This window comes from Mustela erminea, chromosome 9, assembly GCF_009829155.1.
Source record: "Mustela erminea isolate mMusErm1 chromosome 9, mMusErm1.Pri, whole genome shotgun sequence".
Taxonomy (NCBI): domain Eukaryota; kingdom Metazoa; phylum Chordata; class Mammalia; order Carnivora; family Mustelidae; genus Mustela; species Mustela erminea.
Genome location: NC_045622.1, coordinates 83801887 through 83824633, shown reverse-complemented (window position 1 = coordinate 83824633; position 22747 = coordinate 83801887). Strand labels below are relative to the sequence as shown.

General features: G+C 50.1%; 1 protein-coding gene across 4 annotated transcripts; it reads left to right on the top strand.

Moving 5' to 3' along the window:
- Positions 1 to 4629: 4629 nt before the first annotated feature.
- PAX6 (paired box 6) lies at positions 4630 to 22241 on the top strand. 4 transcript variants are annotated; one of them, XM_032359362.1, is made up of 12 exons: positions 4630 to 4683; positions 5074 to 5134; positions 8680 to 8810; positions 9624 to 9665; positions 9760 to 9774; positions 10729 to 10894; positions 16843 to 17001; positions 17589 to 17671; positions 17904 to 18054; positions 18151 to 18266; positions 21050 to 21200; positions 21926 to 22241. In XM_032359362.1, exons 2-12 carry the CDS (start codon positions 5125 to 5127, stop codon positions 22009 to 22011), a joined length of 1110 nt encoding a protein of 369 aa, XP_032215253.1. In that variant the 5' UTR covers positions 4630 to 4683; positions 5074 to 5124; the 3' UTR covers positions 22012 to 22241. The 4 variants fall into 4 exon arrangements, with proteins under 4 accessions (XP_032215253.1, XP_032215251.1, XP_032215254.1 ...); XM_032359360.1 differs by having other exon boundaries at positions 9760 to 9975; XM_032359363.1 differs by lacking the exon at positions 9624 to 9665.
- The last annotated feature ends 506 nt before the right edge of the window (positions 22242 to 22747 follow it).

The window sequence follows — 22747 nt, the reverse complement described above, 5'->3', positions numbered from 1 at the left end:
TCCCGGAGTGCTCGGAGCGTAGAGATGTCGGCGAGCGCCAGCTCCAGAGCCCGGGCTCGGGGGCCCAGCGGCGGGGAGAGAAGCCGGGACCCACCATCGAGCCGAAAACAAGTGTATTCATATTCAAACAAACGGACCAATTGCACCAGGCGGGGAGAGGGAGCATCCAATCGGCTGGCGCGAGGCCCCGGCGCTGCTTTGCATAAAGCAATATTTTGTGTGGGAGCGAGCGGTGCATTTGCATGTTGCGGAGTGATTAGTGGGTTTGAAAAGCGAACCGTGGCTCGGCCTCATTTCCCGCTCTGGTTCAGGCGCAGGAGGAAGTGTTTTGCTGGAGGATGATGACAGAGGTCAGGCTTCGCTAATGGGCCAGTGAGGAGCGGTGGAGGCGAGGCCGGGCGCCGGCACACACACATTAACACACTTGAGCCATCACCAATCAGCATAGGTGTGCTGGCTGCAGCCACTTCCCTCACCCACACTCTTTATCTCTCACTCTCCAGCCGCTGACAGCCCATTTTATTGTCAATCTCTGTCTCCTTCCCAGGGATCTGAGAATTGCTCTCACACACCAAACCAGCAGCGTCCGTGGAGAAAACTCTCACCAGCAACTCCTTTAAAACACCGTCATTGCAAACCATTGTGGTCTTTAAGCAACAACAGCAGCAAGCAAAACCCAACCAACCAAAACTCTTGACAGGAGCTTTGACGAGAGAGGATGCCTCATAAAGGTGAGTCCGCTTCTTTCTTCTTGCTTCATTTTTATTGCAATATTCAGGCAGGTCTCCCCTTTTCCTCCCTCCTTCCTTCCTTCCTCCCTCTGGCCGGTCCCCTCCCCCACTGCTACGCCGGGAGAGTTGGGCCGGAGAAGTTTCCACGCAGGAGCCCAAACTTTCTACTTCCAGCGAAAGCCCGCGTCGGAGGGCGACAGCCGGCCAGCGGGAGCGGCGCAGGGCTCGGGGCAGGCGGCCGGCTCAGTCCCAGCGCCCGCACGAGCTAGGCTCGCTGGAAGAACCGAGGCTCCGGGCGCAGCAGCTGTCGCGGCTCCCGACCCCAACGTAGCCAAATGCCCCCGGCCGGCGGCAGAGGACGAAGAGGCTCTGCGGTGCCCCAGGCCCGGGAACGGCTTCGGAGACCCGGCTCCGCCGGCCGCTTTGTCCGGCCGAGGGCCCAGCGAGCGCGCACAGAGCGAGCGTGCCGAGGGAGCGCCAAGGAGCCAGCTCGCCGCGCCGCCGCCCGCCCGCCCGCCCTCCGGCTTTGTGCGGCGCTCGGCTCGGGCACCGAAGAGTCGGCGGGCACTCGAGCGCCGAGGGGTACCGCGCCCGCCGACAGCCGGAGCAGAGTCAGTCGGCAAAGCAGCCACACGCTGGAGGCAGAGAGAAAGAGCGAGTGAGCGTGAGCCGGGAAGGAATCCACCAGGCCAAGGCGGGCGAACGCGCGCTCCGAGGGAGCTCAGAGCCGAGCGGGAGGATTGTCAGCTTCCATCAAGCCCCCAGGCTCTTGCCCCCAAGTTGAGCGTAGAGCTCGGAACTTGAAAACTCTCTGCTCCCCAGGCTTCCCCCAACCGTCGCCCTCGCCCTGCGAAAGCTGGGGTCTTCCCTATCCTCCAGCTCCCAGCTCTCGGTGGGTATTTTTCCTTGTCTTCCTCTGACAAAGCTGCACCCGGTGTTGCCATTTCAACAAGTTTCGAGGTGGAAAGGTGGATTGCCTTTAAAAAAAAAAAATAATAATAATCCAGATCTCCTGATTTTTTTGTGAGGCCTCAAAAAAAAAAAAATCAATATGAAAGCATTGGCTTTTCCCTTCGTCTGATCACATCCTCTCCCAGCTAATTAGTCTGAGTAATTTGAGAGCTTTTCGATTCTAAGACCCCAGGAGGAAAAGTGTCTTTTCAAAGTTCATAAAGTTGTTGCCTCTTTCCTTGTGCAGATTTTCTCAGTCTCCCTGGATCATAATAGCCCTGAATTTTAGCAAGTGTAATTGGGGGGAAATGGAGTTGAATTTCAAGTGGAAATGCTTTCTTTTTCGAGTGCTTAAACCCAGCCCTCCAGTCATGAGTGATTTCTAGAAAGTTTAAAAACAAAGTGATCGTGGTTTCTTTTTTCCCCCCTCATACTCTCTAAAGCTTCCTAAGCCATTTTGGATGTTTAACTCGAACTTGGGAAGGTTTGAGGAGGGGACAGGAGCAGAAAATGAAATGAAAAGCAAAGAGCTTGAAAGCCTGGTGAGTTTACCAAGGAGAAATAGTAGGTGTTGCTGCTGACATATTTTTTATAGCCGGCGACTTTTGCAAACCTCTGAAGGCAATTTGATAAGTTGTTATCTTATTTGGCCCTAGAGAGTGAAACTTTGTCATCTTAATTGCTAATTACTCTTTGGCTGGGGGCCGGTAGGGCCCAAAGTGAGCTCTCCCCTTCACCGCAGCGAAAGAGTTTAGGATGGATTTTGAGAATTCAGTGATTTAAACCACTGCATTTGAAAGCAGAGGCTTGCGTCCGGGATGGGGGTAGCATAGAGGACCAAGGCCCCATTGGAGTCCGAGGTGTCTGGAGATTCTTTCTTTCCCCCCAGTGAGTCTCTGACTGGACTAGGGCTGTAGAAAGCCCTGGGCTGAGCTGGGGGGGTGGGCTCTGGTTGCAATTGGGGGGGTTCTAGCCTCCCTGCCCACGACTGCTTCCGGGTGTCCGTGTGGCCAGCTTCCCGGGTTGCTTTTGCTCTAAGTGTTAACGATTACTTAACTAATTAAATAGCTTTTTAGCTGAGATGGAGGTGGGAATGGAGCAGAACTGGAACACGAAATGTTTCCACCTTCCCAGTTGCTTCAAAAATTAATCGGCTGGGCCTCTTCGGAATCAGCTAGTGAATTTGTTTTTTTTAATGGCTTGAAAAAAGTCTGGGCCAGGATGGGGGCATTCAGTTGTGGTTGAGTACAGTGTGGGTCACAGAGTGGAGTTCAGGAAGTTTTACCCCTTCTAGGAGAATTCCACTTCCCCTCACCCTAGCTGCGGCTACTTTGCAGTTTCAGAATCTCACTTTGAGCTGGGGGAGGCACATTCTTCAAGAAGTTGGGGTTTCTGCCCCTCCTGGATCTGACTGTGATTGTGGGGACTGAGAGACAGGATAAAGGCCCTGGGAGCCAACCCGGCTAGAGGTAACTAGGTAGCCCTCTGCTGTCTCCAGTATTTACCAGGCCACGTTTGAAAGCTGGGAAAATTCCTCCTCTTAAGTTTATTTTTATGGATTTAAGCTGCCTCCCAGCTAGTTAATAAATTAGACCATGAATGGCCTTGAAGAGGAAAAATGTGCTTCTTGGAATTCTTTGCTTGTAGGCAGGCAAGATTAATAATTACAATAAGCAAAACAGAAAGAAAAGAATGAATATTTTAGTTTTTTTAAATGGAGAAATAATGCTGTGACTATTTAATTATTTTACCTCTCTCTCTCTCTCTCTCTCTCTCTTTTTGCAAACCTTTTGAATAGGTTCTTTATTGTAACTCTCTCTTCCCAATTGAGCTCCCCACGGTGCCGTTGTATCTTTTTACAGCCCCTAACAACTCACACCAGTAACACAATTACCTCCAGATATTTATAACAAGAAATTACTTTTCTATTCTCCCCCCACCTTCTTTTTAGGGCAAGGCAGGGAGGGGGTGGTGGAGGGCGAACCTTGGGGGACCCGAGCTGGGTCAGGACTTACAAAGCTAGAAGTGTCCCTCTGTTCCCTTTGTGAGTTGGTGGGTTGTTGGTACATTTGGTTGGAAGCTGTGTTGCTGGTTAGGGAGACTCGGTTTTGCTCTTTGGGTTTGGGGAGAGCTGGAGAATAGAAGCCATTGTTTGCTGTCTGTAGGCTTTGTCGACCACGCTCACCCCCTCCTGTTCGTACTTTTTAAAGCAGTGAGGCGAGGTAGACAGCGTGTGTCACAGTACAGTAAAAGGGGGGAAGATCTAAACACCAAAAGAGAAGTTAATCACAATAAGTGAGGTTGGGGTTGGGGGGGAGTTGGGCTCGATAGTTTCAAAGTCCCGGAAAGGCTAGGAGGTGGGTGGAGTGGGGCCCTGGCTGGAAAGCTTTGAGGGAGACAGTGGACGATGAAGGGGTAACCAGAGAGTTGGGTGCTGGGGGCCTTGGGGAAACTCCGGTGGTGAAATTCCTTGAGGAAGGAGAATGGGCTCTGCAGTCCTTCTGATCGGCCCCAGCCTGCACCCTCAGGCACCCTGAAGTTTAGAGAGCCTCCTCCCCTCACCTCTAAACTTCAGGTATTAGTCTTTGGCCTCTGTTCCTAACACCACTGTGTCTCTTTCTCTCCCCTTTCCCTTTAACTGGTTCTTGATATTTTTGCAAAATGGTTCCCTGACTTGTCAGATGCTCCAGTTCTTCCAAGTCAGACCAGAGTAGCCACTTTTTAAAAGGTGGGTACTTCTGCAAGAGAGGCAGCTGGAAATGTGGTTGTAACTCTGGGATTTAGGGTTTTATGGTAGTTTAATCCCTAGATGCATGTTTTGTTTTGTTTTGTTTTGTTTTTCTGAAAGTGTGGCTCTGAGAGCCCATGGGCCTATCTTTTGAGCCAAGTTTGACATACCTTTCTCTCCTTGTGTTTTGTCTTAGGGGGAAGACTTTAACTAGGGGTGTGCAGATGTGTGAGACCTTTTATTGTAAGAGTGGACAGACATCCCAGATTTCAGGCAAGTTCTGCGGTGGCTGCTTTGGGCTCCAAAACCTGAGTCAGAATACTTCTTCATTGTTGTTCACATGGAAGAAGACACACACACACACACACACACACACAAAATCAAAATTGGGTCATTTCTCCTGATTGAAGAGTGAACTTCAAAGAGGTTTAGGGAAAACAGGTTGGGAATATTGGAGTATTTTATTTGTAGCCCAAAGGGTAGATTTTACATGCACTGTAGGGTAGAGGGGGTTGCCCCCCACCCCGCAGTGGTCCCAAGTGTTTGAGTGCATCATTTCCTCAAGAAGGGGCATTCTCCTGTTCAGGCTCCAGGTCATCCTCTGTTGGGAGTTAGGCTTACCTGGCATGGGCCCAGGATTAACACCTATATTCTTGCTAACAGAGCCCCATATTCGAACCCCGTGGGATCCCGCGGCCCCCAGCGAGCGCCAGCATGCAGAACAGTAAGTGCCTCTGGTCTTTTTCAGACTTTGGGCTGGGGACACTGGGACCAGCGGGTCAGGGAGGGCGCAGAGGTTCTCGGTGTCCATGCTGGCCAGGCCGTCTGGTGCAAGGGAAGAGGCCCAGGGACCTGAGGCAGCCGTGCCCCCCTTCGCTCTCCGCAACCCGAGAGGGGAGGACGTTTGCTCTGCTGTTCTCGCTCCTGGAAGAACAAGGGCTGGGCCCTTCAGAATAGCCCGCTAGAGTTTGCGAAGCTAAGGTAGAGAAACCCCATCCCCCCCAAATCCTGTAACTCACACCCCCTCCCCGCCCCTGCCCGGGCCCTGACCCCAGAGAGAGAGGCTGGGCTGAACAGGGCGGGGGCGGAGGCTTCTCCTAGTTGCGTGAGTAGGAGGCCCCTTTGGGTTTAGCCAAGACTGAATGTCTCCTCCATGGAGGGGGGGGGTCCCCTCCCCCAGTCATTCTCAGGACAGCTCCTCCCCTCCCCACCCCAGCTTTGGGCCTAGAAGGCAAAACGAGTGGGACTCCCTGGCCTGCGATGGTGGGAGGTGGTGGTAAATTGGAACCCTGAGGTTGTTACTGGCCAGAGTAGGTTTACTGCGTCTGGAAAGAGAGTGGGTGTCGAGCCTTGGGGCTGGAGAAGCCCTGCCCTGGTAGCTATGCGGGTTTCTCTGATCGGTCCAGGCCCGCAGTGCCTTTGAATCCCCGGCCCCTGTGCCTGCCATCCTCTCTGTGCCCAGGCCCCTCGGGCCCGAGCCCACCTTCCTGCTCAGTCCGTGAGTGCTGGTATGTGGCAGGGCTAGTCTGGAGCCGGGGCCTGGGGAGCCTGGAGACCCAGTGAAACTAGGCCTTGGTTGTGAGGTGCAGAGTCTGGAGGCGGTGTGAGGGTTCAGCTGTGGTAGGAGTGCCGAAAGGGCTGTCTTCTAGCCACCTTCCCTTGCCGAACTGCAGAATTCGGAGGGTCTCCAATGCCGGATCCATCGGTCCTGGAAGCGCTAGCCGCCCCAAGTGCTTCCGCGGCTGGTGGGCTCGAAGCGCGCGAGGTGGCGAGCTTTAAGGCGGGTTAGCTGTGCAGAACCTGCCTGGCCCGGGAGGGAGCCTCCCTGGCGAGGAGGGGCTTCCGCCTACCTCTCCTGGCTGCTAGGCTCTCCCCCGGCAGCTCAGGCTCCCCGGCCATAGGCTCTCCGGCAGGTCCCGGCCCCGGGTGCGCAGCGCTGAGCGTTTGCCGCTGCGGCCTGGTTGGCAGGCCCCAAGGGGCGTGGGGTCGCGGGCCGGCCTGCAGGGCTTTGTGCCGCTCGCTCCCGGGTGTGCGCGAGGCGCAGAGCATCCAAATTGACACCATATGTTTTCCTATTAGATGCTTCGCGGTCGAATTCTAGGCGCATAATCATCGCCACTGGGCGAGAGCGCCAGCCGTCCCTAGGGAAGGGACACAATGATTGAGGCTTAACCTCTGCAGGGGAACTTAGAGCGGCGCTTCCTCGCTGCCTTTTCGATGCTGGCAACCTGGCCCTGGCGTGTCCTGGGCGAGCACCCGCGGACCGCCGCTGCGGAGGTGGCCGGCTCGTTATTTTTGCAATGGGGGGAGAAGGAGGGAAGTTAAGGATTAGTCGGCCTCACACACCTTGGCATTCATGGATTGGGAATTGCCCAGGCTGCGTGAAGTTTGGAAAGTCTTTCTCGGTCTCTCTCTGGGGCAGCCTTTCTCTTTCCCGGAAGGCTCCCTTTGCCCAAAGGGAAGGCTCCGCAGCTGGAGCAGTAGCTAGGTCTTGTGAGGCAAAGGAAGGCAATAAAGGGGACTTAGCAGAAACCGGAAGCGGGGACTAGGCCTCGCTCTGTTGGAGAAGTGGTGTCCCCGAGATGTCCCCGCTCGCGCTGGGCCAGGCCGGAGCCCAGATCCCCCAAACGCCTGTCACTTCTCATCGAGTTGAGGCTCTGCCCCCGCCCCCGACGGTGAGGGCCCCCCTCCGCCCCAAGCCTTCGGCTACCCTGAAAACGCGGCTCCCCTCGAAGGGGAAACGAGTGCAGTTCAATCTCGTCTGAGTGATCTACAAATAGGGACGGAAAGGGTCGTTTTATCACGGTCCCGTTTGTCGTGACGATGCAATTTCCCGGAGCGGAGCAGTGTCACAAAGTGACAAGGCTGCCACAAGCGCCCCGACTGATCTTTTCAATTAGCCTTCCATGCATGATCCAGAGCGACTTCCGCCTATTTCCAGAAATTAAGCTCAAACTTGACGTGCAGCTAGTTTTATTTTAAAGACAAATGTCAGAGAGGCTCATCATATTTTCCCCCCTCTTCTATATTTGGAGCTTATTTATTGCTAAGAAGCTCAGGCTCCTGGAGTCAATTTATCAGAGGCTCCAAGGAGAAGAGAGAAGAGGAGAGAGAGCAGGAAGCGGAGCGGGGAGCCACGTCTTCTCCTGGAAGGGCTGCTCTCTAGAGTCGGGGCTGCAGGTTGGAGATTTTTAAGGAAGTGGAAATTGGCAATCGGCTTTATTTGTGTGCCTGTGGTTACTGGGGAGGGGACTAGCCAGAGGTGCTAACTCCCTTTCTCTATTCTCTAAGATTAGACAATGGGGGTGAGGTTGGGAGAATAACAAGATAAAGGAGGGGGTAGAAGACACTGTGGTGTGCTCCTTTCTTGTTCTTTTCGCTTTTTGCTAATATCTGGGCTTGGCTGTGTGGAAGGCTGAGTTGAGCAGCGGAAGTAAAGCGAGCTGTGGCCGGTGCGGATGGGCTCCAGGCTCTCGGCCCCAGTGCTGCAAGCCAAACTACTCTATGTTTGGAGCCGATCTGGGGCTCATCCCCAGGTTGGGGTTCACCAGCCGCACATTTGCTCTTCTGGTTCTTCTCTACGGCCTTCCCATCTCTTCACATAGATACGTAATGTAATGTAATATATATACGTGTAATTTTTTTTCAACGCTGGTGATTGTGGCTTCGCCAAAGTTTGGAGTGTGACAGCCAACGTTTCTGGACTCTGGAGTCCAAGGGAACATGAAGAGCTGTAGGATTTGCTATCACAGTTCCAACAAGGCAGAGACCTTGGAGACTGAGTGTGGGTTCTGCAGAACCCACGTTTTGCCGTGACATTCAGAGGCGATCTTTGGGAGGATATTTTTTGAAAGATTGTTTGCACCTTGTGGGCTCAGAGGCTGGCTGGGCTGTTTCTGGAGAGGGCAAGTGGGCTGGGGCCCCGGCAGGAGTGACAGCGGGAGTGAGGTGCGCGTGTTCTTGCTCACTGGCATGTGTCTGTACGGTGCTCCTGCAGTCCGGTGGGCAGGAGCATGGCTGTGTTGGGCTGGGCTGCCTGATGCCCCGCGTGGTTGCGTGGTCCCGTGGCGGTTTTGATCGATAGCAGGAAACCGAATGCTGAGGTTGGCATGGGCTAGCAGGGAGCTGAGGATGCATTGTGGTTGTCTTCTCTTCCTCTTCCTCCTCTTCTCCTTCCTCTTCCTCCTCCTCTTTCTCTTTACTCCTCTTCCTCTCCTCTCCTCCTTGCTCTGCTCTGCTCTGCTCTCCTCTCCTTTCCCTTTTCCTTAGGTCACAGCGGAGTGAATCAGCTCGGTGGTGTCTTTGTCAACGGGCGGCCACTGCCGGACTCCACCCGGCAGAAGATCGTAGAGCTAGCTCACAGCGGGGCCCGGCCGTGCGACATTTCCCGAATTCTGCAGGTGATCCTCCCGGCGCCGCCCCACTCGCCGCCCCCGCGGCCCTCCACTCTCAAGGCCCTCTCTTCATTTCTTGCTGTAAACGCTGCTAATTACGGACCCCCCCCTCACCCACCCCACTCCGGTCCCTACCCCACTCCCCTGCCATCCCCGCTTTCCCCTTTCCTTCCAACATCCTTCCCTATCTCTTTCAACCTGGGTCAGTCACATAAGATAACTCATCTGCTTAAAGGAGAAAAAAAAAAAAGTGTGTGTGAATTAAAAAAACAAAAGAAAATCCCAAGCACCCTTCATTTGGTGAAAACATTAATTGTGGTAATAGTTTATGAACTATAATGAGCTGAGTTGTATAAACCAGCATAATTTATTCCCTTCTCCCTCATCCCATGCTCACCTCAGATTTTGAGATATTTGTTTGCCGTCTTCATATTCATGAAGAATGTATATTGATTTAAAAAGGCAAATGCTATTTACCTCCATACCTAACTCACGTTTACTCAACTGGGCATATTTTTTAAAAGGAAAATACGTACAATTTTAGTTTATTTTCCTCCTTTGCTCATTAAAACATAACACCACTTTGAGTAAGGTCAGCACAAAAAAATTAATCTGACTTCGTTTTGATGCATCTTGAGGCAATGTTTAAGAAAACAGTTTTTTTAAAAAAAACTTTTAAATTAGTTTTTTTTTTTTTAGTTCAGACTGTTTGAAAGTATCATCATATTTGTAGTTTTTAGGGCTACAAATGTAATTTTAAGAAAAAAAGCTCTCTACAGTAAGTTCTCATACCATTGAAGGTATATTTTTGTGTTATAGACCCATGCAGATGCAAAAGTCCAAGTGCTGGACAATCAAAACGTAAGCTTGTCATTGTTTAATGCATACTTAAACAATTTTATTTTTGTCTTGAAATTATTAATAATGTGGTTTTCTGTCCACTTCCCCTATGCAGGTGTCCAACGGATGTGTGAGTAAAATTCTGGGCAGGTATTACGAGACTGGCTCCATCAGACCCAGGGCGATCGGTGGTAGTAAACCGAGAGTAGCGACTCCAGAAGTTGTAAGCAAAATAGCCCAGTATAAGCGGGAGTGCCCGTCCATCTTTGCTTGGGAAATCCGAGACAGATTACTGTCCGAGGGGGTCTGTACCAACGATAACATACCAAGTGTAAGTTCACGGAGATCATTCCCCCTCCCTGCCCTAAGCCCCATGCTCGTTCCTCTCTACCATCCCCTCTCTTCACCTGCCTACCCTCCTCCTCCTTGCCAGTGTCATTCTGCCTCTGTCCCCTCCCTGCTCCACCTTTGTCACCTCTGTATCTGGGGGTGTTGAGAGGAGGACACTGACCCTTTTTTTGATCTTCTGGAAAATGGGAGTCAAGGGCGGGGAGCTTTTCACCTTATTTGCATGCTGCAAAGTAGAAGGTGGAGGCGCCCAGGGAAAGGCACTTGAATCAAGAAGGAAAATGAAAATGAAAACCAAATTCTAACCTCCTCCCACTCAGATGGCCTGAACCTTCCTTCAGGTGTCAGACATCCACTTCTGCCCTAATAGGAGATGGAGTGAAAGGGAGCTCTAAGCCAAGTCATAGCCTTTTTGGAGGGAGTCTTTTAACAAAGATTAGGTCCGCATAGACATCCAGCAGTAGTGAAGGAAATGCCCTCTCCATCCCGCATTCTCTGCCCGACTCAGCTTCCACGCCCCAAGTGATGGCTGTCATTCTGTCTAAAATGTCTCTGCAAATCCACCCACTGTCCCAGGATGGCTTGGAGTTTGTTTGTTTGGTTGTATTTAAAAAAAAAAAAAAACATGTTAAGTGTCGTTCTTGAAGAGAGTGGGTGTGCTGAGATGGGGACTGGAGATAGGACAACTGTCTTTGGGAGACGTTACCATTTGGTTTGATTTTGGTTTGATTTGCAGGTGTCATCAATAAACAGAGTTCTTCGCAACCTGGCTAGCGAAAAGCAACAGATGGGCGCAGACGGCATGTATGACAAACTAAGGATGTTGAACGGGCAGACCGGAAGCTGGGGCACCCGCCCTGGTTGGTATCCGGGGACTTCGGTGCCAGGGCAACCTACGCAAGGTAAAAACCTGAGCACCCACCCTCAAAACTCCCCATATAGGCAGCCCCCCTTGCCCATCTTCTCTCCTAATGTCTCCCCTCTTCTCAATTCTGTACTCGAAGAATATCGTGGAGAGACTCTTTAAAGGCTTGGGACACACCGACTTGCCTTGTAAAAGGGTAGCGTTTGTTGAACTATCTCATTAGCCTTTCAAATTTGAGGGTCATGGGTGTCAGGAGTAGTAAGAATGCAGCCGGTCCGTGTGCGCGTGTATGCTGTGGGCAGGAATATGTGCGTGTGCAAGACTTAGCTGTGTGGTGCCCTATTCAAATTTGCCATTAAAATGCACGGAGAGCCCCCTTGCTGTAAAAGTGTGACAAGTTAACACACTGACAGACTGCGAGGTAAACATAATTGTATCGTTTTGCTTTTTGCCATAATTGACAAATTATGTGACTACGAGTAGGGTGCCTATGAAAGGGCGAGCAGCGAGATGCAGGGTGGAGTACAGGATAGGGCATTGGAAGCGTTGGGCTCCCAACTCACACAACCCCGTCATCTCTGGTCGGATTCCCTCCACTTCTATGGGCCCCCAGTTCTCACCCTCTGTGGGTGGCGACTGCCCGGAAGGGTGGGGTGAGGACACTTGTGAGCCGGCCTGCGGGGTGTCCCAGGCCGCTGGCTGAAGAGAGTGGGGTTGGGGGGGGCTGGGAGGAGAGAAGGAATCCGGACTGTCGCAGGATCTTTGAGAAGGAATGGAGGAAGAGGACCAGATGGGGGTGGGGTGGGGCCGGTTGGCTTTCCCCTCCCCTACACACCCCGAGGTAGCTTGGTCAAGAATAGGAAACAGTTTACTCCGAAGATTAATCGGTATTTGTTGTTCTTGTGACAAGGAGATAATATGCGGGATAATGGGACGTGGCGTCTCACTCCCCGGAGCACGAGGAAGCCTGGGGGCTCCGGGCTGGGGGCGGCGGCGCGGGGACGCTGCCGGGGCTGCCCGCGCGTCAGTGCGCTCCCGGACCGGCTCCGGGTGCCCCGCGCCTCCACGGAGCCGGGCTAGAGAAGGGAAAATCGGTAACAGTATGCGAAATATCTGGTACAAAGGATGCTTCTGTCACTCGCAAGAATTTGTTATGGGAACAATCCTGTCGCTCTGTAATTGCTCATTAGAGAACGTTTTGTTTCTCATTAAGGCGACATGAATAAGCGTCTAGTTGAAGGAGACAGCTGTAGAAATGTTCCACAAGAGACCTCTGGACACGATTCGGCACCAATTGCCAATTAGACATGTCAGTTTTAAGAGCAGAAAACAATATAGGACGGACACTGGGAAGATAGGGAGCAAAGCGCTCGCTCTGTGTTTCCCAGCGCGGCCGCTGGGCCGGCGGAGGCCTCCTGATGCGCTGGGCCGGGGCTCCCCTGGGCTACCCCGCTGGCCAGCTAGTCCGATCCCGCCCCGACCCTGCGGCCTCCCGGGGTGCGGTGGGCACACCCGAGGAGGCACCGCCTCAGCTCCGGCCTCGGGCCCAGGCCCAGGGCCGCCTCTGATGACAGGGAGTGACGGGGCTGAGCGTAGACCACCACACCCTCACCTGACCTCGGAAATGGTTGGATTCCCACGGGCGCACACGGGACACACCCGAGAGACACCCGAACTTGGCACTCCCCAGCGCCCGGCCCCCAGCCCCCAGCGACCTGAGGTCCTTGGGGCCCCTCCCCCGCCGAGTTGGGCGGCCAGGGTCGGTCCGAGAACTCCTGGGGAGAGCACGGGGCGCAGTGGCCGGGTCTGGGAAGGCTGAGCCCAGAGCCTCCACTCCCCCCCATCCCAGCCTCCCACCCCCGGTGCCAGGGCTCTCGTCAGCTTGGGGCCTACTGGACGTCCACCCTCCTGCTTCCCAAGTCCGGACAGAAGCCCAGGGCAGCACTTTTGCCAGCCCCTCTGTTTTCCACCAGAGGTGGCGCCCGATTAGGGCAGCTTTTCGTCCCGGGAGGCTTGAGGGCGGGAAGCGAGAGCCTCACGCAAGGACCCTGTGGCGATGGTTGCGGCGGGAGGTGGCGCTAATTCAGGAGCTTTTAACTTTTAGGCGCCGAATTGCAGGAGGATTCTGACTCACCGACTGCCAATTCCCTCTCCGCCCCCGCAAGAAACCCACTCGGAGGCAGCGACCGCGGGCGCCGGCCGCCGCCCCCGCTGCGGGGGTCCGGGGCGTGGGGGCGCGGGGTGCGGGTGGCCGGCATCGGCCGACGCGCCCCGGAATCCTCAGATCTTCCGGGGCTAAGAAGACCCCCTCCCTCCTTCGCCCCCTCTCCCGGCCCGGGAAGCCGTTTTGGGGTTTTAAAGAGTCCATTACTCCGAAAGCATAAGGCGAGGTTAGGTCTCAGAGGGAGACAAATATGGTTTCCATCTGATCCACGCCATGCGGCGGTGAATAAAATCGCGACGACGTGGGCTGACAACAACAAGAGACAACTCTATCCAGCCCCAATTCTCCAGCGATTTGGTGGTTTTAGGGATCACGGAGACACTTTTTCTTATCTCCTCCCCCCCACCCCCCTAATACCCAGGCCCTCTATAGGATTTAGTCAGTCTCCTTTCAACAGATGCTACAATGTTTTGATCCGCGCTCCAGAGCTGAAAAGGTGCCGCAACCGGGTTGCTATCTTTTCTTGCTTGTTTTCCGCCTCACTGATTAAGACACTAAGAAACTAAGGAATGATTTTATTTCCCAGCGTCTTTTTTTTTTTTTTCCTCCTCCTCCTCCTCCTCCTCCTCTCCTCCTCCTCCTCCACCACCATCTTCTTTTTTTTTTTTCCTCTCCTTCTTCCAGGAAACAAATCCTATCCCCAGCGTCAGATGGTCCTGGGGCCGGGATAATGGGAGGCGCTTTCACTCGCCTTCTCACGGATTAGGCTGGAAGGTGGAGGCGCTCATTGAAGGCCCCTTCTTTGCGCGCTCCGAGGGGGCGCCTTTTAAAGAAGATATCTTAATTGTCTGCCATTTAGGTTTATCATATGGAGAATTCGAGATCCAACCTTTAGTTTTACTTTGTTAAAAGCTTTAAGAGTGGAAGGTAAATCCACTAAAGGAAAAAAAAGGGGGGGGGGTGCCCAGTCTAAGAGCGACCTCTCCTGCTACTTTGAAAGTAGGAACAAACTTTCTGCAGGGCATGCCCGCTCTGCGGGGTCGTGGAGGGATCCTGCCTTCATCAGTTTCTCCTGACCGGCCTCTAGTGCCGCCCCCCCCCAACCCCCGCAAAGGGCTCTCTGTCTCCATTGACTTTCCCTACCCCTTAAATGTCCGTTCTCAAATGAGTGCCACGCCTGCGTTCCTGTGTGAGAGACAGCGAGAGATTGGGGGGGTGGGGGGGTGGGAATGGGAGCATGCAAATCTCCAAAGTTTTAAAATTAGGAAAATGTCAGAGAAGCAAACCAGAGTAGAGAATGCTATCTGCGGGGGTCTCCTGAGGGAAACCTCGGCAGCTTTGTTTAATTGGTGAAATCAAAAATGCCAAGAAAAAGGGCTGGAGTGGGCATGAGTGACCTGGAAGGCACGACTGACCACCCTGGGGAGATAGGATTGTGCTCTCTTCAGCACCCCAGTCCCTAAACGTCGCATGGTGGGGGATTTTTGTGTTTTCCATGAAGAATAATCCACAGGCCTAGTTTCTAGTTAACTGGCGAAAAGGGGCTATTTCTGAAGTCTTCCCCATTCGTTGAATCTGAAATTGAGGGGGTGGGGTCTCTTCTTTCTTTTCACTTTGGAAAGTCACCTGGAAACTTGGGGCAGTAAATTAGTACAGACACTTGTGCCCACACTTGTGAGTGCAGCGTCTCCCTCTGCTAAGTAGCCTTCCCCGACCCCCCACCTCTCTGAAGTAGCGCAAGACGACCCAAGTAGAGCCGGTCTCTTTAGTAATTGTGTATCCCTTGTCTTCCTTTTCTCCTTTCTCTCCCTGTCTTTCCTCTTGCCTCTTTTCCCCCTCAGCACTTTTTTCTGTCCTTCTACCTTTCTGGTCTCTGTCTCTTTGAAGTCTTCCTTCTTTCTGCATCTCTTTCCACCCCCTCCTCCTCCTCTCAGCCCACCCCCTTGGCCCCCTCCACCCTCCCTGTTTCCCTCTTCTACCCCAGACCTGGTCTCCACCCTCCCTGCCTTCCCCATGCGCCCCTCCCACACAAGCCCGCCTGGTCCCCATCCACTTTCCTTGCCTCCCCCCCCCTCCCCCTCTGGCCCCCCATCCACCTTCCATCCCCCCAGCCAAGCGCCCTAAATAGCATTGAGGCCCCGCTCTTCGGACAGTGATTAATGATAGCAGAGCAGAGGGGTTAACACACTTCACTGAAAAGTCTGTTGACTGGGCTTCTTGTAACACAATGTGGCCCGCTGCACGCCTCAAGAGAATCCTTTTGTTGTTCGCGCTCATTGTGGCCTCAAAATTCTGCCCACGAAAGTTTGCCAACGCTCCTGCCCCAGGAGTTTAATAGTTTCCCTTACTCGCGGGGCATTGTGCGGCGCTGAAAAGCAGCCCCTCGCTATTCAAGTGTTGGTGGTCATCTCAATAGATCTCCAAGGGCCCATATGGTGGCCAGTGCCGATGAATCCGCCTGTTTAAATGGGGGAGAAAGTTGGGGTTTTAAAACATTTCAAAGTTCCTGAAAAGATCCCACTAGATCCTGTCACAATTCCCTGAACTCTTTGAAGGCACTGCCTATTGTCTCCTGGTTATAAATGATATTCCTGGCCAAGTCGATTCCCACCAAGGCGTCCCTAGAGGCGTGACCCCCCCTGCCCCCCCTCCCGCCAAAGTTCTAGGATGGGGGGGCACAGCCCCTGTTGGTATCCCTTGGGAGCCTCGGGACCAAAGACCCGGGACCCAGTCTGCAGTGGCCCTGGAGGCCCAGTGAGGGCTGAGTCCTCCCTTCAGACAGGGCCTGGCCTCAGGAGCAAGAGGCAAGGCAAGAGACAGCTAGCCCAAGTGTACAACTTGCCCTCCAAGCAGCAAGGGAAAACAATAAAACTTTCCCCTGTTTAATGATAGAAATTACATTAAAAGTGGTGGAAATGCCCTAATTAAAAATGTACCACTTAAATGATATGCCAAGGATTCAGCTGCAGCATAGCATATTTAGCTAGTTAGTGAACTCTCTACTATTTCTTTTTTAAAATTACACGTTAAAAATTTAAAAGAAATCTTACTTTTCTCTGGTGCAACACATTACAAAGAATGGACAGTCCTTTTATCTAAATATAAAATTCCATTTTCAGCAATTATAGCCTGTTCTTGGTGATGATATAATTACAGCTGTGCTCGTAATAGGTGTCAAGGCAAAGCGCACTCATACAATAGTTGAATAAAACTGCAGAACAATGCGAGCATTTCTAAATTCACAACCTTTAAAATGAAATTGACTGTGCAGAATTCAAATAAAAACTAGATAAATATTTTTTTTAAAAGATTACAAGCTTGGTTTGGTTTCTTAATAGCATTTTCTACAAACCTATCAACATCTAATTGATTAGATAGGAATTACTGATTATAGATCAGCTGAAATCTTGAACATCACTCTTCTATTTTCCCAACAGAGCTATAGGTAAATAAATTCTGTAGGGAAAGGGAACTGAGCGAGGCATTTGGGACTCAAGGTTAGTTATAAGGGATCATTTTAACTGGAAACTTCAGCGCTTGTTTTGTTATTCAAAGACATGCTACTTTGCAGTGTCTATATTGTACAGTGTCTTCTTGACAAAAACAGATAAAAAGATACAGACTTGGTTTAAAAAGGAGAGAGAGAGAAAGAAAGATAATGTATGTCATTGATGTCTTTTATTAGGAGAAGGCTGACACTTAAGTGACCTAGGGAATGTCTTGGTGAGCCTGTCAGGAGGGACTGCTCTTGGAGTTTATGGCTACACCCGGGCTCCAAGTTATTCCAGATTTCTCTCACTGTCCTATTCTTTTTGTTCCAGATGGCTGCCAGCAACAGGAAGGAGGGGGAGAGAATACCAACTCCATCAGTTCCAATGGAGAAGATTCAGACGAGGCCCAGATGCGACTTCAGCTGAAGCGGAAGCTGCAGAGAAATAGAACATCCTTTACCCAAGAGCAAATTGAGGCCCTGGAGAAAGGTGATGGAGTTTTTCAAAGTAGAGAAGCAGTAAATCAAACTAAATGCCACATCTTCAGGACAAAGAGCTAAATTTAGCCGGGGCCCTTTGCATAGAGGACTGAAAAGGTTTCTTTTTTCTTTCTTTCTTTCTTTTTTTTTTTTTTTTAACCCTGGGCATCTTTTCAGTGTGTGTGTGTGTGTGTGTGTGTGTGTGTGTGTGTGTTTTCTCTCTTCTTTTCATGTACCAGTAATTCAAAGACCAAGAGTCTGACTTCTCATAAAGAAAAAAATGATGATTTGGCTAAGTCAGGCCACAGAAGGGTACTCGAATGAATGTCATTCTGAAGAAAATTTAACTTAAATTTAAAGGAAAATTTATCCAGTGGGATAGCTCTTCCAAGTACAGTCCATAACCATGGTACTGGCATTTTTTTTTTAAGATTTTATTTATTTATTTGACAGATAGAGAGGTACTGGCATTTTTAAGGGAAGTGGTTGGAGGTGACAGAAATGGAGAGGTAGGACCCAGCCTGAGCTTGGTTGACACACACTTGGTTGGTTTGTGAAGTTCTGGCACAATGCGGAAAACTCAACTTTCTCTTCCAGAGTTTGAGAGAACCCATTATCCGGATGTGTTTGCCCGAGAAAGACTAGCAGCCAAAATCGATCTACCTGAAGCAAGAATACAGGTACCCAGGGCCGTGTGGTTTCATGCTTTGTGATGCCTCCCATTTGCCCTTTCTGGACACAAAGGTGCTTAGTTGTAAGGAGCGCTATTCCTTTCTAGAAACTGGATTCAGTCTGCTAAATGATTTGCTGCCCCTGGGGGATGGGGTGTGGGGCTGGGGAGCAGTGGAGGCAAGAGGGGGGAAGGATGGGCTGGGGTAGGCACAGGCCTGACCTGTTCCATCTGATTTCCAGGTATGGTTTTCTAATCGGAGGGCCAAATGGAGAAGGGAAGAAAAACTGAGGAACCAGAGGAGACAGGCCAGCAACACCCCCAGTCACATCCCCATCAGCAGTAGCTTCAGCACCAGTGTCTACCAACCGATCCCACAACCCACCACACCTGGTAATTTGAATATTCATACCAGTCATAAATACGCTTCACCTGCTTGCCCTGGCCCTGCCTCTCAGCATGACGGTCTGTGGTGTCCTCCTCCTGCAGTTTCCTCCTTCACCTCGGGCTCCATGTTGGGCCGGACAGACACTGCCCTCACCAACACGTACAGCGCCCTGCCGCCTATGCCCAGCTTCACCATGGCAAATAACCTGCCTATGCAAGTAAGTGAGGCCGCTGGCTGCCTGCATCCTGGGTGCCTGGGAGAAGAAATGAGGGGGGGTGGTTCAGGGCCTGCAAATCTCACTGGCCGTGCGTGCACCCTTGGGAACCTTCCCAGGTGCGGTGATTGTCTTTACCAGTCAAGTTTGTTTTTTTTTTTTTAACAATAATATTATTTTCTTTAAAGATTTTATTTATATATTTGACAGAGAGCGAGAGAGAGAACACGAGCAGGGCGAGTGGGAGAGGGAGAAGCAGGCTACCTGCTGAGCAGGGACCCTGATGCAGGGCTTGATGCGGGGCTCCATCCTAGGACCCTGGGATCATAACCTGAGCCGAAGGCAAACGCTTAACAATTGAGCCACCTAGGTACCCTACTAGTCAAGTTAAACAGCCAATCCAGTCTTTCAGTTGGACTGATGGATTGATGGATGGCCACTCTGAAAAAACCATGAAAACCAAGTTAATCTGCCTTTTGCTCAGAGAGGATGTTAGCTTGAAAATGTTGGGTGGGGATGGGGCATGTTTTGGATACCAGAAAGTGGAAATAATTCTGGCACGTTGTTAGATAAGAAGGGCTGAGAGTATACCTACATTTGGGTTTATGTTACTCTGTTCATATTAATGAATACATACGCAGTGGACCCATTTTGGGTATTATTTAGAGTATATGTGATGAACCAGTGAGGAAGGAAAAAAGGGTCAGAAATAAGATTTGTATTTGCATAGTGGGATATACGGAAAGAAACAGTGAGTTTTCTTCTGTATTTTACAATAAAAAATGGAATAGAGGTATTTGCTAAAAATTGAGCACTTCTTGGCCATGAATTACGTCATAAGTTTGTGGCACGCTGGCTGCCTGGATACACTTAGGTTCCAGCCTGCCTCTCCTCTCAGTTCTGCTTTAAATGGTTATCTGCTCCTACATGTGCGAGGTCCTGGATAGACTACTAGCCCTTTCTGATGGAAGTTACATGGGGCAGGTGGGGTGTACTACAACTTTCGACCTGGATGGATTCTTGATGGGAAAAAAAAAAATTTGGTCTTCTGGTGGGCCTTCTGTGGTGACTTTGCCAGGACTCCTGGAAGATTCTGGGCGGTGTGAGATTGGCCAGGCTGAGCCCCTGCTGGCAACAGTGCTGGGGTTACACAGATGGAACCCTCACCCCTGAAAGTCTTTTGATGAATTTGAACTCCAAATAATAACAAAATAGATGTTTCACAGTCTTCAGGCCAAAACAGGAGCAGCTACATAAGCAGCTTCAGAGGAATTTATTCACATGTTGATTTTTATTGCATCTGGATATTAGTAGCCGTAGTGCAATTAATGTATCTGAAGGGATTAACGGCCCATTGGTTGGTATTACTACAACTGCTTTGGAATTTTCCAGAAGTTAGGTTGCCTAGAGGAAATGATTTTGGGAATTAGAAAAAAATGCAAGCTGAAATTCTGGCAGGGCCCTCAAGGCATGCTTGCCCCTTTGAACCTGATGTTCCAGTCATGCTCCGACTTCCATAGGGCCGCTGAGTGTCTTGTTTAGTTTTGTAAATTATAGTGACATCCAGGTTTCTGCCAAGATCACAAAATTTGTATATGAGAAAACATTTAGAAGCAGTTCCACGGGGGCTACTGTTCTATGAAGGTTGTTTCCACCTACTGACTGGTGTGGGGTCAGTTTATTGCAAACACTAACTTTAAAAAGTTACACAACTTCCATAAAACAAAACAAACATACATTCATGAAGCATAACAGAAATTTAAAAGTTATCAATAGTTCTACCTTTCAGAGAAAATTTGCTCTTTGGATTTTGGAACTGGGCGGGGGAGTGGGTTTTGGTCTGTCTGTCCATCAGTTCATCTCGTTGACCATAATCTTCAACTATCTTACAAGAGGTGGGTGTTTTCCACTAAACCCTCTCTACTGGGTCACCCTTTCTGAGAGGGTGAATCTTGAAATGTTAAACACTTCTGCAGTTTGGAGAACAGAGTAGTGCTATCATCTCCCTTCTTCTTGGCATTATGTTTCTATTAATTCATCCCAATCTTGTTGCCCTCGCATAGCTCTACATGAGCTCATGAGGGATTTTGTGTCAGTTCTGTGTATTTCTTATTCACTTAGGAGAAAGGTTTACTTTCTCAATTGAGTCCAAACACTCAGAGGGGAGCAACCCAATTTTATGGATAGACTCTCATCTGGGTTTTTAGGTCTATAAGGAAGTCACAGCTAATTCTCAGGATGGGGCTTAGTATTTACTGACACTTCTGACCATTTTAATCTGAGATCATTACTGATCTCCCTCTTCAAAGAGTCTTTAATCCCATGAGTCCAACCATGAAAGGCTCCCAGGGTCTCTGGAGCAGATTTTCTAGAGAACTCCTCCCACATGCTTGAGATACAGGATGTGGTCGTCACTAGATTCGCAAATAGATTGGATTTGCAGGAGAGGGGGTGTGTTTTCATGGAAGTCCTCATGCTATAGCTTCTCTGCAGATGCCAACAGAGGTCCAAGATGCAAATGGACAAAAACCTTATTAATTTTATGAATAGCATCCACCATCTAGCTAGATAGCAGTACTTTGGGGCAATATTTACTCTAGTGGTGGTCAGTGGAAGGACTGGTTGGAGGCCCGATTGCCAGGCTATCCTGTGGAATTCCAGTAGTCTACATGAGGGCATCTTTAATGATACAGCTTGTTGGCACAGTTCCTGGGGAGGGGAGAGCCTGGGGATGTGGCCGTGGGATGTGCTTCTCGGTAACCACTGGTTTGCCTTTCTCCTCTCAGCCCCCAGTCCCCAGCCAGACCTCCTCGTACTCCTGCATGCTGCCCACCAGCCCTTCGGTGAACGGGCGGAGTTATGACACCTACACCCCCCCACATATGCAGACACACATGAACAGTCAGCCGATGGGCACCTCGGGCACCACTTCCACAGGTGAGCCGCCGCCCCCTGCAGGCTACGCGGAGGTGGCCTTCACAGCTCCTTTTGCCAGGTGATGTCCCTTCGCTCAAAGTGAACCTCCACAGAACCACGTGGCCTCGTGTCATGGTGTGTTTTAACTCTTTGCTGCTCGCAAGTTTTCTCTGGGGAAAACTGATCCAATGGGGGAAATTCAGTCAAGCCAGTTAGTAACCTGATCCCATGTAGATAGAAAGCAAAGTTGTTTTTCCTGAATTTGGTCACAGACGGTGTGTATGAAGGCAAGGCCTGAGAATGTAGGTTCTCTGAAGAGAGGTTATTCGCCAGAGCTCAGTGGTGAGGGCCCGAGTGAGCGAGCAGTGTGGTGAGTGTTGTCCGAAGACTTCTCACCTTCCCAGCTCTTCCCTGCCTTTCATTGCAGATGAAGAAGTACCACAAGGGCTTTCCAGAGATAGTTATATTGGTACAGTTCCAAACATACAAACAAACAAATGGAGGTTTGTTTGTTTTTGTTTTTTTTTTCCCCTCCTCTTTTGTGTGGGAGGACTTGGGATTGAATAGATACGTGGAAACATGTTATCTGGTTTCTGAAGGTGCTACTTCTGTTTGTGTATTTTTTTTTAAAATACAGTTAGAACGTTAGAGAGCACTAGATTTTTTTTTTTTAACCAATAATTCATACTCCATGCTTATCTCTCGAAGGGAATTTCTACATGGCTATTTCTCTCATCCACTTCTAGGACTCATTTCCCCTGGTGTGTCAGTTCCAGTTCAAGTTCCTGGAAGTGAACCTGATATGTCTCAGTATTGGCCAAGATTACAGTAAAAAAAAAAAAAAAAAAGGATATATTGTGTTAATTCAGTCAGTGACTATGTGGACACAACAGTTGGGCGTTCAGGAAGGAAAGAAAAATGGTTGTTAGAAGCACTTCAGTTCTGCAATTGTGTCCTGTATTGTACCACTGGGGAATGGACTTGAAACAAGGACCTTTGTATACAGAAGGCACGATATCAGTTGGAACAAATCTTCATTTTGGTATCCAAACTTTTATTCATTTTGGTGTATTATTTGTAAATGGGCATTTGTATGTTATGAAAAAAAGAACAACGTAGACTGGATGGATGTTTGATCTGTGTTGGTCATGAAGTTGTTTAAAAAAAAAAAAAAAAGGAAACCATGATCAACAAGCTTTGCCACGAATTTAAGAGTTTTATCAAGATATATCAAATACTTCTACCCATCTGTTCATAGTTTATGGACTGATGTTCCAAGTTTGTATCATTCCTTTGCATATAATTAAACCTGGAACAACATGCACTAGATTTATGTAAGAATATCTGTTGGTTTTCCAAAGGTTGTTAACAGATGAAGTTTATGTGCAAAAAAGGGTAAGATATAAATTCAAGGAAGAAAAAAGTTGATAGCTAAAAGGTAGAGTGTGTCTTCGATAAAATCCAATTTGTTTTATGTCAAAATGTAAGTATTTGTCTTCCCTAGAAATCCTCAGAATGATTTCTATAATAAAGTTAATTTCATTTATATTTGACAAGAATACTCTATA

What these genes read in the sequence shown, in the direction of transcription:
- PAX6 (XM_032359360.1), top strand. An exon ending in AATTGAGGCCCTGGAGAAAG is followed by an intron (nt 17,002 to 17,588) that starts GTGATGGAGTTT and finishes TTTCTCTTCCAG; the next exon opens with AGTTTGAGAGAACCCATTAT. An exon ending in CCCACAACCCACCACACCTG is followed by an intron (nt 18,055 to 18,150) that starts GTAATTTGAATA and finishes CTCCTCCTGCAG; the next exon opens with TTTCCTCCTTCACCTCGGGC.